This window comes from Gracilinanus agilis, chromosome 2 (assembly GCF_016433145.1).
Source record: "Gracilinanus agilis isolate LMUSP501 chromosome 2, AgileGrace, whole genome shotgun sequence".
Lineage (NCBI taxonomy): Eukaryota > Metazoa > Chordata > Mammalia > Didelphimorphia > Didelphidae > Gracilinanus > Gracilinanus agilis.
Genome location: NC_058131.1, coordinates 441,331,960 through 441,345,011, shown reverse-complemented (window position 1 = coordinate 441,345,011; position 13,052 = coordinate 441,331,960). Strand labels below are relative to the sequence as shown.

General features: G+C 35.7%; 1 protein-coding gene across 1 annotated transcript; it reads right to left on the bottom strand.

The window, feature by feature from the left end:
• Positions 1–708: 708 nt before the first annotated feature.
• On the bottom strand, positions 709–10,018 carry LECT2 (leukocyte cell derived chemotaxin 2). The gene is made up of 4 exons (XM_044661951.1): positions 9,678–10,018; positions 7,987–8,083; positions 4,985–5,130; positions 709–1,563 (listed from the first exon to the last, which is right to left on the bottom strand). Exons 1-4 carry the CDS (start codon positions 9,721–9,723, stop codon positions 1,397–1,399), a joined length of 456 nt encoding a protein of 151 aa, XP_044517886.1. The 5' UTR covers positions 9,724–10,018; the 3' UTR covers positions 709–1,396.
• Positions 10,019–13,052: the final 3,034 nt, after the last annotated feature.

Sequence of the window (13,052 nt, the reverse complement as noted above, 5' to 3'; positions counted from 1 at the left end):
GAGAGCCCTTTATAGCCTGGAAATGTCTCGATTCCACGTACCTTCCACGCTGTGCCCTGTTGTGGGGTTCCTCCGTTCGTCTGGACTTGTTTTTATGTCCCCTTGAGGAGTTTTGTGTGTTTCGGTCAGGAGAGGTTAAGAGCTGCTTCTTACTCTGCCGCCATCTTAACCCGGAGTCCATACACACAGTTTTACTTGCCGATGATTTTGTAATGGGATCCAGATAAAATATCTGTTACAGACTCTGTTTCTCTAAATGACTCCTAATAGCCTCTTGGAGGGATCAAGTTGATTTTGGATTAACCTACCTGCTGGTACCAGAGCTTTTTGGGGCTCAGGTGACCAGGACCAAATACAAAGACTGCCTCAGTCTGGATTGGTCAAGTAGGGAATCTAGATAACAGACCCTAAATATGATCCTATTTCTCCAATGGCATTTCTACATCCAACGGCTCTCCACAGAGGTAAATATAGGCAAACTTTCCTCAAGAAGGTAAATATTCATCAGATAAGATAGCTTCAGTTTTAGGCTTATCATAGGGGGAGATTATACTGGGAAACATTGGGGGCTGGGGGTAGCTTGCCAAGGATAGAAATAATTCAGTAGTCTGTCATACTGATTTTTAAGTCTAACAACTTGTACTCCCATAAGTCACTCTAATAAGCAGACGGGAGATGATAAGATGCTGGCAGAGAAAAGCTGCTTTATTTGGGAAAAAAAGCGAACAGCAGGGAAGGATGGGAGAAAGGGGAGGGGAGGGAAAGGGAAGGGAAGGAAAGAGATTCTGCCCACACAAGAGACTTGCTGGGGCAAAAATGTCCTCTCTTCTTCTCTTCTTCTTGATACAATCACAGACTTTTATAATAATCCTGATGCAAAATTCTCTTCTTCCCTTCTGCCCAATCCCACAGACGTGGGGGGGGGGGGGGAATGTAGTGTTTCACCTCTTAAGTGTGTGATTTTCAACATTACATACCCCTAAAGAGCCCCAAGATCAAGAAAACCTATGACGATCATGGGATTCCCAACCTGAGGACCATAATCATACTTTTGAAATTCACTGTACTTTCCCTCCTTCAGCTTATCTTAATAGTTTGGCTTTCTTCCCAGTGTACAGATAAACTCTTCTCAAGATTTTTGTAAATAGATCAGGAAAACTAAAAGTTTTATGGGGTGGAGAGGGGCAGTTCTACTCTAAGGAATAGTAATACCAAGGGTTTTTGAAAATTGGGGTTACAAGCTATTACAACTGAATTTCATCCCACACACCTAACATCATCAAGCGAAAGTTGATGTACTATGACCATGATTTCAGTGGAAAACAAGCAGATTATAGAGAGGAGTTTAATATGCTTATGTTGTTATTGTTAAAAAAGTTAATCTTCATTTTTCCATTTACAAATAAACAGTGGGGTCACTCAGGTCACAGTTTTGAATGTGTATGTGTGATTGAATGAAAGGATAAACTTTCTGCATGGGCAAAAGAATACCAAGTTTTTCTCCCTTCTTGATAGGACCTCTATATTTAACTGGCTTTATGTAGAATATTTTGACACAGAAACCTAAAAAAAAAAAATTAAAAATTAAAATTACTTAATCTCATATTTCAATGGGATTTCTTAGCACACTGAGTTGGATCTGTCATTCCTTGAAATTTGAGATACTTAACACAATAAAAGCAAAATTACTTACAAACCATAGACCCTTGAATTTTAACTTCAACTTCTAGGAAAATTATATAATTCATTATCAGAGAGGTAGCTAGTGAACATTAGTCCATTGTATTCCATCTAAAAGAGTTATAAATAGTCTAAGATTAGGTCTCCTCATGAAAGAATGGTAAAAATTCCTTGGGAAGCCTCAGGTCAAGAAATCTAAAAGCCAGAAGTTACACCACAGTGAAAAAGATACCGATTTTGCAGTTGGAAGCCCTGGATTTGGATTCTAGTTTTGCCTTGAGAAAGTAACTTCTCTGCACTTCTGATTCCTTGAATATAAAATTATAAGTTGATCTTGATGACCTAATGACCATCCAAATCTGAACCTATTATTATGTGATCCTAAGAAGTAAATTAGAAGTAGGTCCGAGGTCTCTATAGATAGGTGCATTCTATTCTATTATGTAGTGGAAGAGAGAATATTCATTTAAAAAGCAGAAGCCCAGTAATTTGGAGCCATTTAGGATAGGTACAAATCCCCCTTACATCACTCAGTAATTCCTGGGCATCATTGTTACAGTTTACTGATAATTAATATTTTTAAATGAGTCATCAAAAATTCATTCATTTCAGTGTATTCTACTTTAGGAAGAGAAATGTGTGACTCATTAAAATTTTTTTTCATAAAAACAATTAAAACTAGTTTTATTGTATTAAGAAAAGGATTAACTCAGCACTCATCAAACTCAGCTCTGGTTTTCTTTTTGTTTGTTTTAGTTAAAGAAAACCGGAAGGCTTCAGAAACCCAGGTAGTTCTTATAGAGGCATTAACATAATAAATTTGAGTTTTATTAAACATTTCCAAATATTAACATTATAGTTATGATTACTAAAAGTGAGCCTCATGGATATGTAATTAATGAACATTCTTTCTAAGGAAAAATAATCACCAATGTTATTGGAACAATTTAGAATGAAAGTAATAGCTTGAATTTTTTTTTAGTACTTTACAGAATACAATGTTTCAAAATGCTGTTTTTCATTTAATTTTTTATGATAGTGAGTTATATAAGGCAAATATCATCTTTATTTGACACATGAGGAAACTGTAGGAGTCCAGGCATATATTAATCCTGATAATATTTTAATGGTGCTCAAAAAGCTGACTTTTATGATTGGTTTCTGTAACCTTGTTAAATTGAATCTTAAATTTGTTAAATTCCTATCCCTTCCCTGAGGCTACACTGGTCAGTTATCTCAGTCTCCTGGTTTTGCCAATAACAATCAATTAACATCTGTATCAAACAAGCTTAGATGCCTTAGGTCATATGAACTCCTGATCCCTGCTTTAAGCTATACCTATTGTTTTAGATCTGTCAGTTTGTATCTTATGATTACCTCATAATGTTAATATATCAGACTACTTGTCTAATTATCATTCTCCCTTCCCCCTATACTGTTGTAACCCCAATTAAAATAGCAGTATGTTGGCTAAGGGTTAGGCTCTTGACCACCAGAACTCTTCACCACCAAAGCTCTTCACCACCAGAGCTAACTCGATGGTTGACTACTTCATGTTGGAAGTTTCTTTGTCTTTGTGTCTTTATTCTCCCCTTATGCTCTCCTTCCCTTAGACTTTAACTCTAATCCATTTTTCTCTCAGTCCCCGGTTCCCCTTTCTGAGTGTTCTGCCCACTAGGAACTTTTGTGAAGTCAATAGACATCTTCAGATATAGAAAAAGTGAAATAACTTACTCAAAGAAACATAGAAAGGAAATAGAAGAGTCAGGATAAAAATTCAAGTCTTTCTTGGCTCTTTCCTGCTTTATAATACTATTCACCAATAAAACACACTATGTTTATTTGTAGATTATGTTTAAAAAAATGAAGGGCATAAAACTACTTTCTGGGAGACTTAGTATCCTATATTATTTTATTCTGCATATTTTACATCATAAATTTTATCACTTGTGTAAAGTAGCAATCATCTCTACTAAAAAATCTCTTCTGTCTCTTTATGGCATAGAGTGACTGCATTTTCAAAGCTTAGGACTAAAAAGATAAAAACTCTGATAAGTCCAACAAAGTCAGAAAGTGATGGACTGTGTGTTTATCATTGGAAGTTCTGCTTTTTTAAGTTCAGTGTGTGCAATCTGGCCACAGTAAAGACATTTTTGGCCAATGTAGCTCTTGAAGACAATTGCCACTTTGTAAAGAGGTTGCAGTATGTGTAGTGTTTACTGTAGGTAGTCCCCCACATCAACACCACCAAAGGTCCTTGATATGGACCCTCTAAGCTATGACATGTACTCTAAAATAAATAAAACCACAGAGGCCAGAGCTGAAAGGAACCTCAGAAGCCCTGCAGTTCAACTAGTATCTGAACAGGAAACCTTCTGCTGTATCCTTAAGTGGAGGTCACAAAACCTTCACTCCTCTTGTCAATGTGGAATCTAGAGACCCCAAACTTGTGGCTTAGTGAGATCTGATGAATCCCAAGTTTTAGAAATAGCTTGTAGGTTGGAGACCCCAAAGCTTGTACTTGTTCCCTGTTCCTGTGAGAATCCACCCTGAAGAGAATCTTAGACTAGCAGTTGCAGACTGAATAATGGACCCTAGGGTAAATGCTAAATACCCCTTTGTCTTAGGTAGTCTTCCCCAAAGTATCAAAGACCCTTTCCCAGGAAGACACAACTGGGCAGGGACCATCCCAGAGTATCCATTGTGTAGGTAGCCCCTTCCCTTACACCCTAGCCTCTGGCTATGATTCCTTTCCCAAGCTTGATTGTAAATCCCATCCTTACCAGTATAATGTCAAGCATCTTTCCCAGCCCCTGGATCTTCCCAAATGGTATATAAGTTCCCCAATTTCCTTTGTTCCTTGGAGTTGTCATCTAGCGGGGAGTCCCTCCCAGGGGGCCAGGGAGCAGAGTGAAGCAGTGTTCAATCCTGGACTCTGCATAAGGTGCAGCTCTGCATAAGAGGCCAAGTAGCCCTGTTCCCCCTTTCCTTTGATTAAAGAGTGGCTTTATGACTATTTAATAGTTCTGTGTTTTTTCTAAGTTAACACTCTATAGTGAAGTTTGATGTATCTAACCCTAACTCTAACCCTATTATTACTAACTCTATCCCCAACCACTTTGGGATATTTTTTATTGTTAGAAAATATTTTCTTTACATGGGAATTAAGTATATCTCTGTAATTACCAACTACTAGTCCTAGTTCTACTTTCATAGATAACAGAATAATTTGAAACCATTTTCTAACAATAGCTCTAAACTCCTTAAGGAAAAATGTCCTCTGTCAGTACTTCAGCCAACTTACCTCCTCCAGTTATTTGTACACCATTATTAATTTCATTTTTTTTGCTATAAGGTTTCACTTGACGAATAATTGTTCCAGTGAAGGGGGCATACACAGTAGATCCATCTGTACACTCTATGTCCACTCCTTGATGTGTTCTTTGGCCTCTGGAACAGAGATAAGAATCCAAGATTTATGGCCAAATCATATCTTTTTATATCTTTATATCTTACATTTCCTTATTCTGATATGCTTTTTTTTATCCCTTCTGAAGGTGTTGATAAACTGCAGAGAAAGGAAGATGCTTAGTGTCATATTTATACACAATAATACTTCATATAGAGAACCAGCTCTATATTTCCAGGGGTACTGAGTGGCATTTAATGGCATGGGATTGAATGAGAACAGTGAGACTGAAGGCTTAGCTCATAACTGCTCCAACTTGCCATAGAGTCTTGAGTTTAATATATACTGATTTCACACAAAGAGCACAGAGAATTACAGCTGTGAAGGAGTTGCAAATTATACAAAAATCCATTAGAGTCTTAAAAGTAGAAAGATAGATCTAGGGTCAAAGGCCAAATTCCAGCTGCCAATTAGCAGGAGGTTAATTCAGGTGACATGGGCATTGTGCAGAGACGGCAGGGACTCTGTACCCCTTAACTCAGGCAGGCTGTGAACAGGGAAATTCCCTTCCCCCTTCTTGCCCTTGTGACTCCTGAGGCAAAATCCTTGGATGTCCTTTAGGTTGAGATAGACAAAAGAGATACACCTCTGGGCCACACATTGATAGCCTAAGCCCAGAGGATATCAGAGAGACCCTCCCCACCCACCAAATGCCTGAGGGCAAGAAGTCATGGCCACACTCTTGAAAAGGATAGAAAAACTCCTGATCTGGGGCATCTGGGGAGCAACCCCCAACTGTTGCTGAATTCCCTTCATATCTGAACTATAAACTGTGAATTGTGAATTGTTCCACTCATGCTGTCTTGCTGGCCATTGATCCTATCTTACTAATAAATCTTTCTTTTTACTTTTAAGCTAAGCTTGGCGTCCTTTCATTGAGAAAGTTTTCCTTCCCGAACCCAGGGATCCACCATTTGCACCCCTATAACACAGGGAGTAGTAATATGTTTCATAGATATCCTAAATAAATTGAGTTCTGTACTCTTGATTTACAGGATTGCACCTGGTCAGATAAAGTCTTGTCTAGCTTTATCCAGTTCTGACTTTGATGTTGTTAGGGTCCTTTTTTGGGTGAGCCCAAAGGAAACAAGACAGACGATGCAAAACACACAGAGAGTAGAACTTTATTAAGCTACACACGCACATACGTGGGGGAAGAGACCGAAAGGAATGGTCTCCCCCCCTGAGTAAATTCCCAACACTCTTTATATAGTTCACAGTAAGACTTAGAGCAAAGGTGGTTATCACTCTAAGGGCATGGTCTATAGGCTCGAGCAGGGGCCCTTTGGGTGGGTTGTATACAAGGTCTTATCTAGGATGCACACTTCAGCTTGCAAGGGGTCTTATCTAACATACACACAGGCCTGTAGGTTTGGGCAAGGGTCAGTTGGCCATCCACAATGTCTAAGTAATTTTTTTTTAGAGTGCAGGCTTCTTAATTATCAAGGAGAGAAATTGTTAATTCTATAACTTCTGGTTTGCTAGGAACTTAAAGCTTTTCAATAAGGCTATAATGTTTTTTCAATAAGAAAAGATATGGATCATAAAAGGGGTCAAAAGAGGAGTCTCAGATCTATTTGAGACTTTCTCTTATTGGCCTCCCACAACTTCCTATAGCTTGCATTTGTGAAGGCATTCTACATAAATTAATTTTCCAAATTAACTGAAACATCCCTTTAATGTTTAAAAATATTTACTGAAAATTTATCAAAAAATATCTTTTAAGGCAACTGACTACAGATAAACTTTTCTCAGTGACTTGGGGTAATCATTGTGAGTGCTATTCATTATGTTGCTGTTGTTCAGTTATACCTGTCTCTATGTAACCAACTTTTGGCATTTTCTTGGCAGAGATATTGGAGTGGTTTGCTATTTCCTTTTCCAGCTCATTTTACAAATGAGGAAACTAAGACAGACAGGTTTGCCACTGTCACGCAACTAGTATCTGATGCCAAATTTGATCATAGGTATGACTCTAGGTCTGTCAATCTGTCCACTATGTCACCTACTTGCCCTCCATTTAACATACTCATATATAACATGACAATGGCACTCAAGGGATATCGGATTACCTCAAATGGCTATACTTTCCTATAATTTTTCATAATTTCTTATTGAAAGACTATTGGTGTTGTGTCTGCCTTTGCAAAGAACTCCTTTTAGAACTAATGTTTTTAACCAGCAATAACTTGAAAAAGAATTCAACAATCACTGAAGCTTTTTTCTTTTGCAAAGTACATATAAGTAGACTTCAAGTGAAGGCTTGAAAAGACTTGAAAAGATCTCTTGGAAAAATACATGAAATTTATAACTGTTTTGGCTACTCATGAAACTTTTCTTCCTTAGTGGATGCTGATAGATTTGATGTCTAGCACATTGGATACCAGAAAATATCCAATCCTTGGGAGTTCTAGTGTGTTCTTGAAAAGTCATATGTGTATGGTCTAAACATTCTTGTGTCCTAAATGAGGTCAATAGTATAGCCAGCATTCTTAAGTTCAAATATATATCATTATGAATAAAAATCCATGTGAAGAAACACAATGTAGAAAAGTAAGCCTTCAGTCTTAGAAACAGGGTAATTTATTATGTACTTGGCTACTCAGAGAAATTAACAACTTTCTTTCTCATTTTCTTTATCCTAATCCAAATTTTGCATCTGGTGTAGGCATTTTAGCTCTTGAAACTTGCTCTAGAGCTGTAACATAGGTAGCTACATTTCTGAGTACTACCTTAGTCTAATTGCTTTCTAAAAAAACGAAACTGAACAGGATAATCTAATGACAGAACTAAGGCCTTCCCTTCTTAATATCCATTGTAAATCTGGCAGACCTTACCTCCTAGCATTATAGTTTCCACACCCATGTTTATCACAGCCTCTGACAACATTAGAAGGATTTCCAGCGCAAATGCTATTCCATTGTCCAGCCAACACTGAAAAAGAGGGGAGAATGAGCTTATTTTTTGGCCTATCGTGTTCTTTCAGTCTCACCCTGGTCTTCAGTCATTCAAAGAATTGTTCAAATTCTGTCTCCTCCAAGAGTTAGTTGATGGTTCACTAAATCTGACAAATTGTTTACTTTCAATGACACAAAATTTACTAATGACATTCAAAAAGTTTTCCCACTATATATCAATTTGTTAGAATTTTTGTCTGTAAACTTACCTTTTAACCATTTGTCTCCAACATGACAGTTCATTTTAAATTAGAAATGGTACAACTGTTTGATCTAATGAGCCTTATTCTGTAACTAGTCTAATGAATAAAGAAGAAATAATTCTGAAATGCTAATAGATCTTTGTTATATGTTAAAACTGAATCAAAGTAAGCATGAACTTTGAACTTCATCAGCAATCTTTATTATGAATTGTATAAATATATCTAGTGTCTGCAAACATGGAAATAGAAGGAAATAGGCTAAGTTGACTAAATTGTACTTCCAAGAGTAGAAAAAAGTGAATTCAAAAGTAGGAAAAAAACATAAGGATCAATTTTAGATATATGTGATTTAAAAGATAATAGACACCAAGATTTCAGCTTTGTCAGTATTTCAACATTATGTATTTTCTAAATGTCAAAAGCTAACAAGAAAGATAGGTGAAATTTACAGTTTTTACATTATGAAAGGATATTTTTCTCAGCACCATTAAAGAAATACTAATAACAAAGAACATATGTGATATGGAGTGATAGTAAGAAATGAAACTGAATTTCACAATTCATATCATAGGACCAAAGTAAATCAAAACATTGAGAGTTTTTCTGTTTTGTTTTGTTTTTTAAACTAGACTTGTAATTTCATTGGACTCCAGGTAAGACACTTCTTTTTACCAATGCAGATGGACATCTTAGAAATTTAGAATGCGAGAAACTTAGAATTCTAGAAAGTTTACTGGGTTACTAAGAAGTTAGTGATTAGCCTATCTCTGACAGGTCTTCCTGACTCTACTACACTGACACTACTACTACTTCCTGACTCTACTAAACCTGACATTACTATTACTCTACTAAGCACAACTCTACTACATCACACTGCCACTCAATAAGATAACTTTGATAATAATAATTTTTTAAAACTGCCATCATTAAATAACTAAACACTTTGCTTTCAAAGATAAACCACAGATAAAAGGTGAATTGTGAAGTTAATGATTGGCCTTTCCAACTTTGACACCAAATGAGCTTATGAGTTTGAATCTGTTGCCTATTCACATTAGTCAACACTACTGATTTTTCAAAAATAAATTTAAAATGCTGTTTTATGAAAAAAAATAATAAATTTTATTTATTTCTGATTCTCTTTCCCCTACATTCAAGTTAAATTAGATGAATTTTCTGATGCTTCCACCCTCCCTTTTCCTTCTTAAAGATCTAACTTGTTGATGAAATTCATGTATCACTAAGCTGTCTTTATTAACAGGTAACTTAGGTAGCCAAGTTGTGGCTGTCTCCACAATTAAAAAAGAAAAACAATAAAATACATTTGAAAACATGGAGTAAGTTCCTGAAATTATCCTTTGGACTTACCAGTTGAAATCAAAACAGCCAAAATCAGTACCTTGAATGACAGCATTTTGTTATTTCTCCTTTGATGGCGTTGTTGTTTAGGCTAGAGTATTTCTTTCTGAATGAGGGAAGAATGTAATGCTTTTCAGCCACACTTGAACTCAAAAGTACAGGTTGGTGTCACTTTTAAGTACTAAATTACCGAGAAGGAAAAAGAGAAAAATGGGGTGAGAGAAAAAAGAAAGCTTATAGGTTGGTGGTGAAAGGTCTAAGGTGAAATTCTTCTAAACCACAAAAAGCTATTTGATTTACTTAGGCAACCTGATAAAATAATTTGTTTGGGGAAGGAATTTGGCAGAGAAAGAAACAAAAAGAGTATAAACTTAAACATTGACAAATTGTTTCACAGGTGAAGGCCATATTACAGAGATCAGCTAGCACAAATGATCAAATTTCTGGCTGTAGAAATATATTAATATATTTGTTATATTATTTGCTGACCTGTTGAATTTCCTTGTGGTAATTTCCATATCTGTTGCATAAAAGAATTAATAATTTCAGGCTTTCCATATAATCCTTCCTTTTCTATGTCATACAATAGCAATAACTAACTTTTACAAAATTATTTTACATTTGCCAATGGTTTTACATGCATTACCTCTTTGAATTCTCACACTAACCCTGGAAGGTAATGTTATTGTTATCTATATTTCACAAACAAATTTGCTGAGGCTTTGAGATGTTAAAAGGACATGGTCATTATCACACAGTTATTAAGAGTTCAAAGTTTCATTGAATCCAGCTCTTCCTAACTCCAAATTCAGTGCTCTGACATCTATGCTACTTTTCATACCCTGAATAGATTCAGAGCTCACATTTCAGTTCCATTTCAGCTGTTTGTGAATAAGTAACTTATATACCAGTGTTAGTTTATAATATTTCCACTTAACTATGCTATTTCAATATGATTTAGCAGTGATATTGAACAGTGGCATGTTTGCCAAAAGAATTAAAGAAAAGGGGAAAGGACCTAATATGTGCAAAAAGATTTATAGCATTCTTCTTGTGGTGGCAAAGAACTAGAAACTAAGAGGATGCTCACCAATTTGGGGAATGGCTGAACAAATGGTGACATATGACTGTGACAGAATAATATTTTGCTATAAGAAATAAATGATGAAGGGGATTGTTTCATAAAAACATGGGAAGCATATGGCCTGATGCAAAATGAAGGAAGCAGAAGAACATTGTGCATAGTAAGAACAATCTTATTAAATAAATAAATTAATTAAAAATTTAAGAGTTTAAAAAAGAACAATATTGTAATGATAATCAACTATGAAAGACAGCTACTCTGATGAAGACAATGCTACAAGACAATTCTAAAGGACTGATGATAAAAAAAAATTCCTATGTACCTCTAGGAAGAGGTTTAATGAAATCTGAATGCCAATTAAAACATATTGTTTTTCATTTCTTTATTTTTCTTAAAATTTTTTTTCCAACATGGCCAATAGAGAAATATATTTTGTATAACTTAACATGTATCATGGATACTATATTACTTGCCACTTCTCACTGAGTAGGAGGGAGGTTGAGAAGGAAGGATAGTATCTGGAACTCAAATTTTTAAAAAATATATGTTTTTAAAAATTAATTTAAAAATAAAAGCAAATATTATTTTAATATCCTTCTGTTTTGTTCAACATGATTTTATTGTTTCTTTTGATAAAAACTTTTCCTCTGTAGACATACTTCCATTTTATGTTATAAATTAGGAAATAGGCTTTTAAATATGGTATCACATTTCACTAAACACTATTTTTCAAGTCTGTATTTATTTTGTTAAATTAAGAATATACTTACAAATTATGCAAATAGTAATTGAGTTAATAATCATAGAAAATTAAATTAAGATAAATTATTTCTCAGCTCTTTCTCTGTTATGACCAAAAATGGAGAAGAAAGTCCTAGAAGCCTTAGGACTGTGGGAAATTCTCAATGAGAAAATTTAATTTACCATTTCAAAGTGGTAACTGTGAAACCCATAGGATAAAAGAATCATGTGGGATCCTAGGAGGTTGACTGAAACCAGGTTTTTAAAATTTCTAGAACTACTTTCTTTCCATTCCCCTATGCTGCCTTTTTGCTTTATCATGGAGAGGCAATGTGTCCAAATGAACCTCTAATTATAGACCAAGCATCCTGTAATTGTTGATGTGAATTCAATTAAGTGAGATTAAACTCAGAATAAAATAATTGTAATTTTTCATTTAACATAAGGTAAAATAACCTGCTTTGTATTCTGAAAGATCTGTCACAAACTCTCTCATCTCCCATCCTTTACTCCACTGTTGTCAAACTCAAATAGAAATAGGGGTCACTAAACTGAATGCTTACTACTGCTTATTAACTTTAAAAATCACATATTGTAGTTTTATTTATTTTGTTAAATGTTTTCCATTTTGTTAAATATTTCTCAATTATATATTTTTTAAACATTTATTAATAATCATTTTTAACATGGTTACATGATTCATGCTCCTACTTTGCCCTTCACCCCCCGCACTCCCCCCACCCATGGCCGATGCACATTTCCACTGGTTTTGTCATGTGTCCTTGATCAAGACCTATTTCCATATTGTTGGTGGTTGCATTGGTGTGGTAATTTCGAATCCACATCCCCAATCATGTCCACCCCTACCCATAAATTCAAGCAGTTGCTTTTCTTATGTGTTTCCTCTCCTGCAGTCCTTCCTCTGAATGTGGGTAGTTTTCTTTACCATAAATCCCTCAGAGCTGTCCTGGGTCATTGCATTGTTGCTGGTACAGAAGTCCATTACATTCTATTTTACCACAGTATATCAGTCTCTGTGTACAATGTTCTTCTGGCTCTGCTCCTTTCGCTCTGCATCAGTTCCCGGAGGTCTCTCCAGTTCACCTGGAACTTCTCCAGTTTGTTATTCCTTTTAGCACAATAGTATTCCATCACCAGCATATACCACAGTTTGTTCAGCCATTCCCCAATTGAAGGACATAACCTCCTTTTCCAGTTTGTTGCCACCACAAAAAGCGCAGCTATAAATATTTTCCTACAAGTCTGTTTTTCTATGATCTCTTTGGGGTACAAACCCAGCAATGGTATGGCTGGATCAAAGGGCAGGCATTCTTTTATAGCCCCTTGAGCATGATTCCATATTGCCAGCCAGAATGGCTGGATCAGTTCACAACTCCACCAGCAATGCATTAATGTCCCAATTTTGCCACATCCCCTCCAACATTCATTACTCTCCCCTTCTTTCATTTTAGCCAATCTGCTGGGTGTGAGGTGATACCTCAGAGTTGTTTTGATTTGCATTTCTCTAATTATTAGAGATTTGGAACACTTTCTCATGT

Excerpts from the sequence above, each read along its gene's own strand:
- LECT2 (XM_044661951.1), bottom strand. The coding sequence starts at position 9,723 with ATGCTGTCATTCAAGGTACTGATTTTGGCTGTTTTGATTTCAACTG. Across the intron at positions 8,084-9,677 it reads GGCTGTTTTGATTTCAACTG|TGTTGGCTGGACAATGGAAT; the intron begins GTAAGTCCAAAG and ends CCTCTTTTTCAG. Across the intron at positions 5,131-7,986 it reads GGAAACTATAATGCTAGGAG|AGGCCAAAGAACACATCAAG; the intron begins GTAAGGTCTGCC and ends TCTCTGTTCCAG.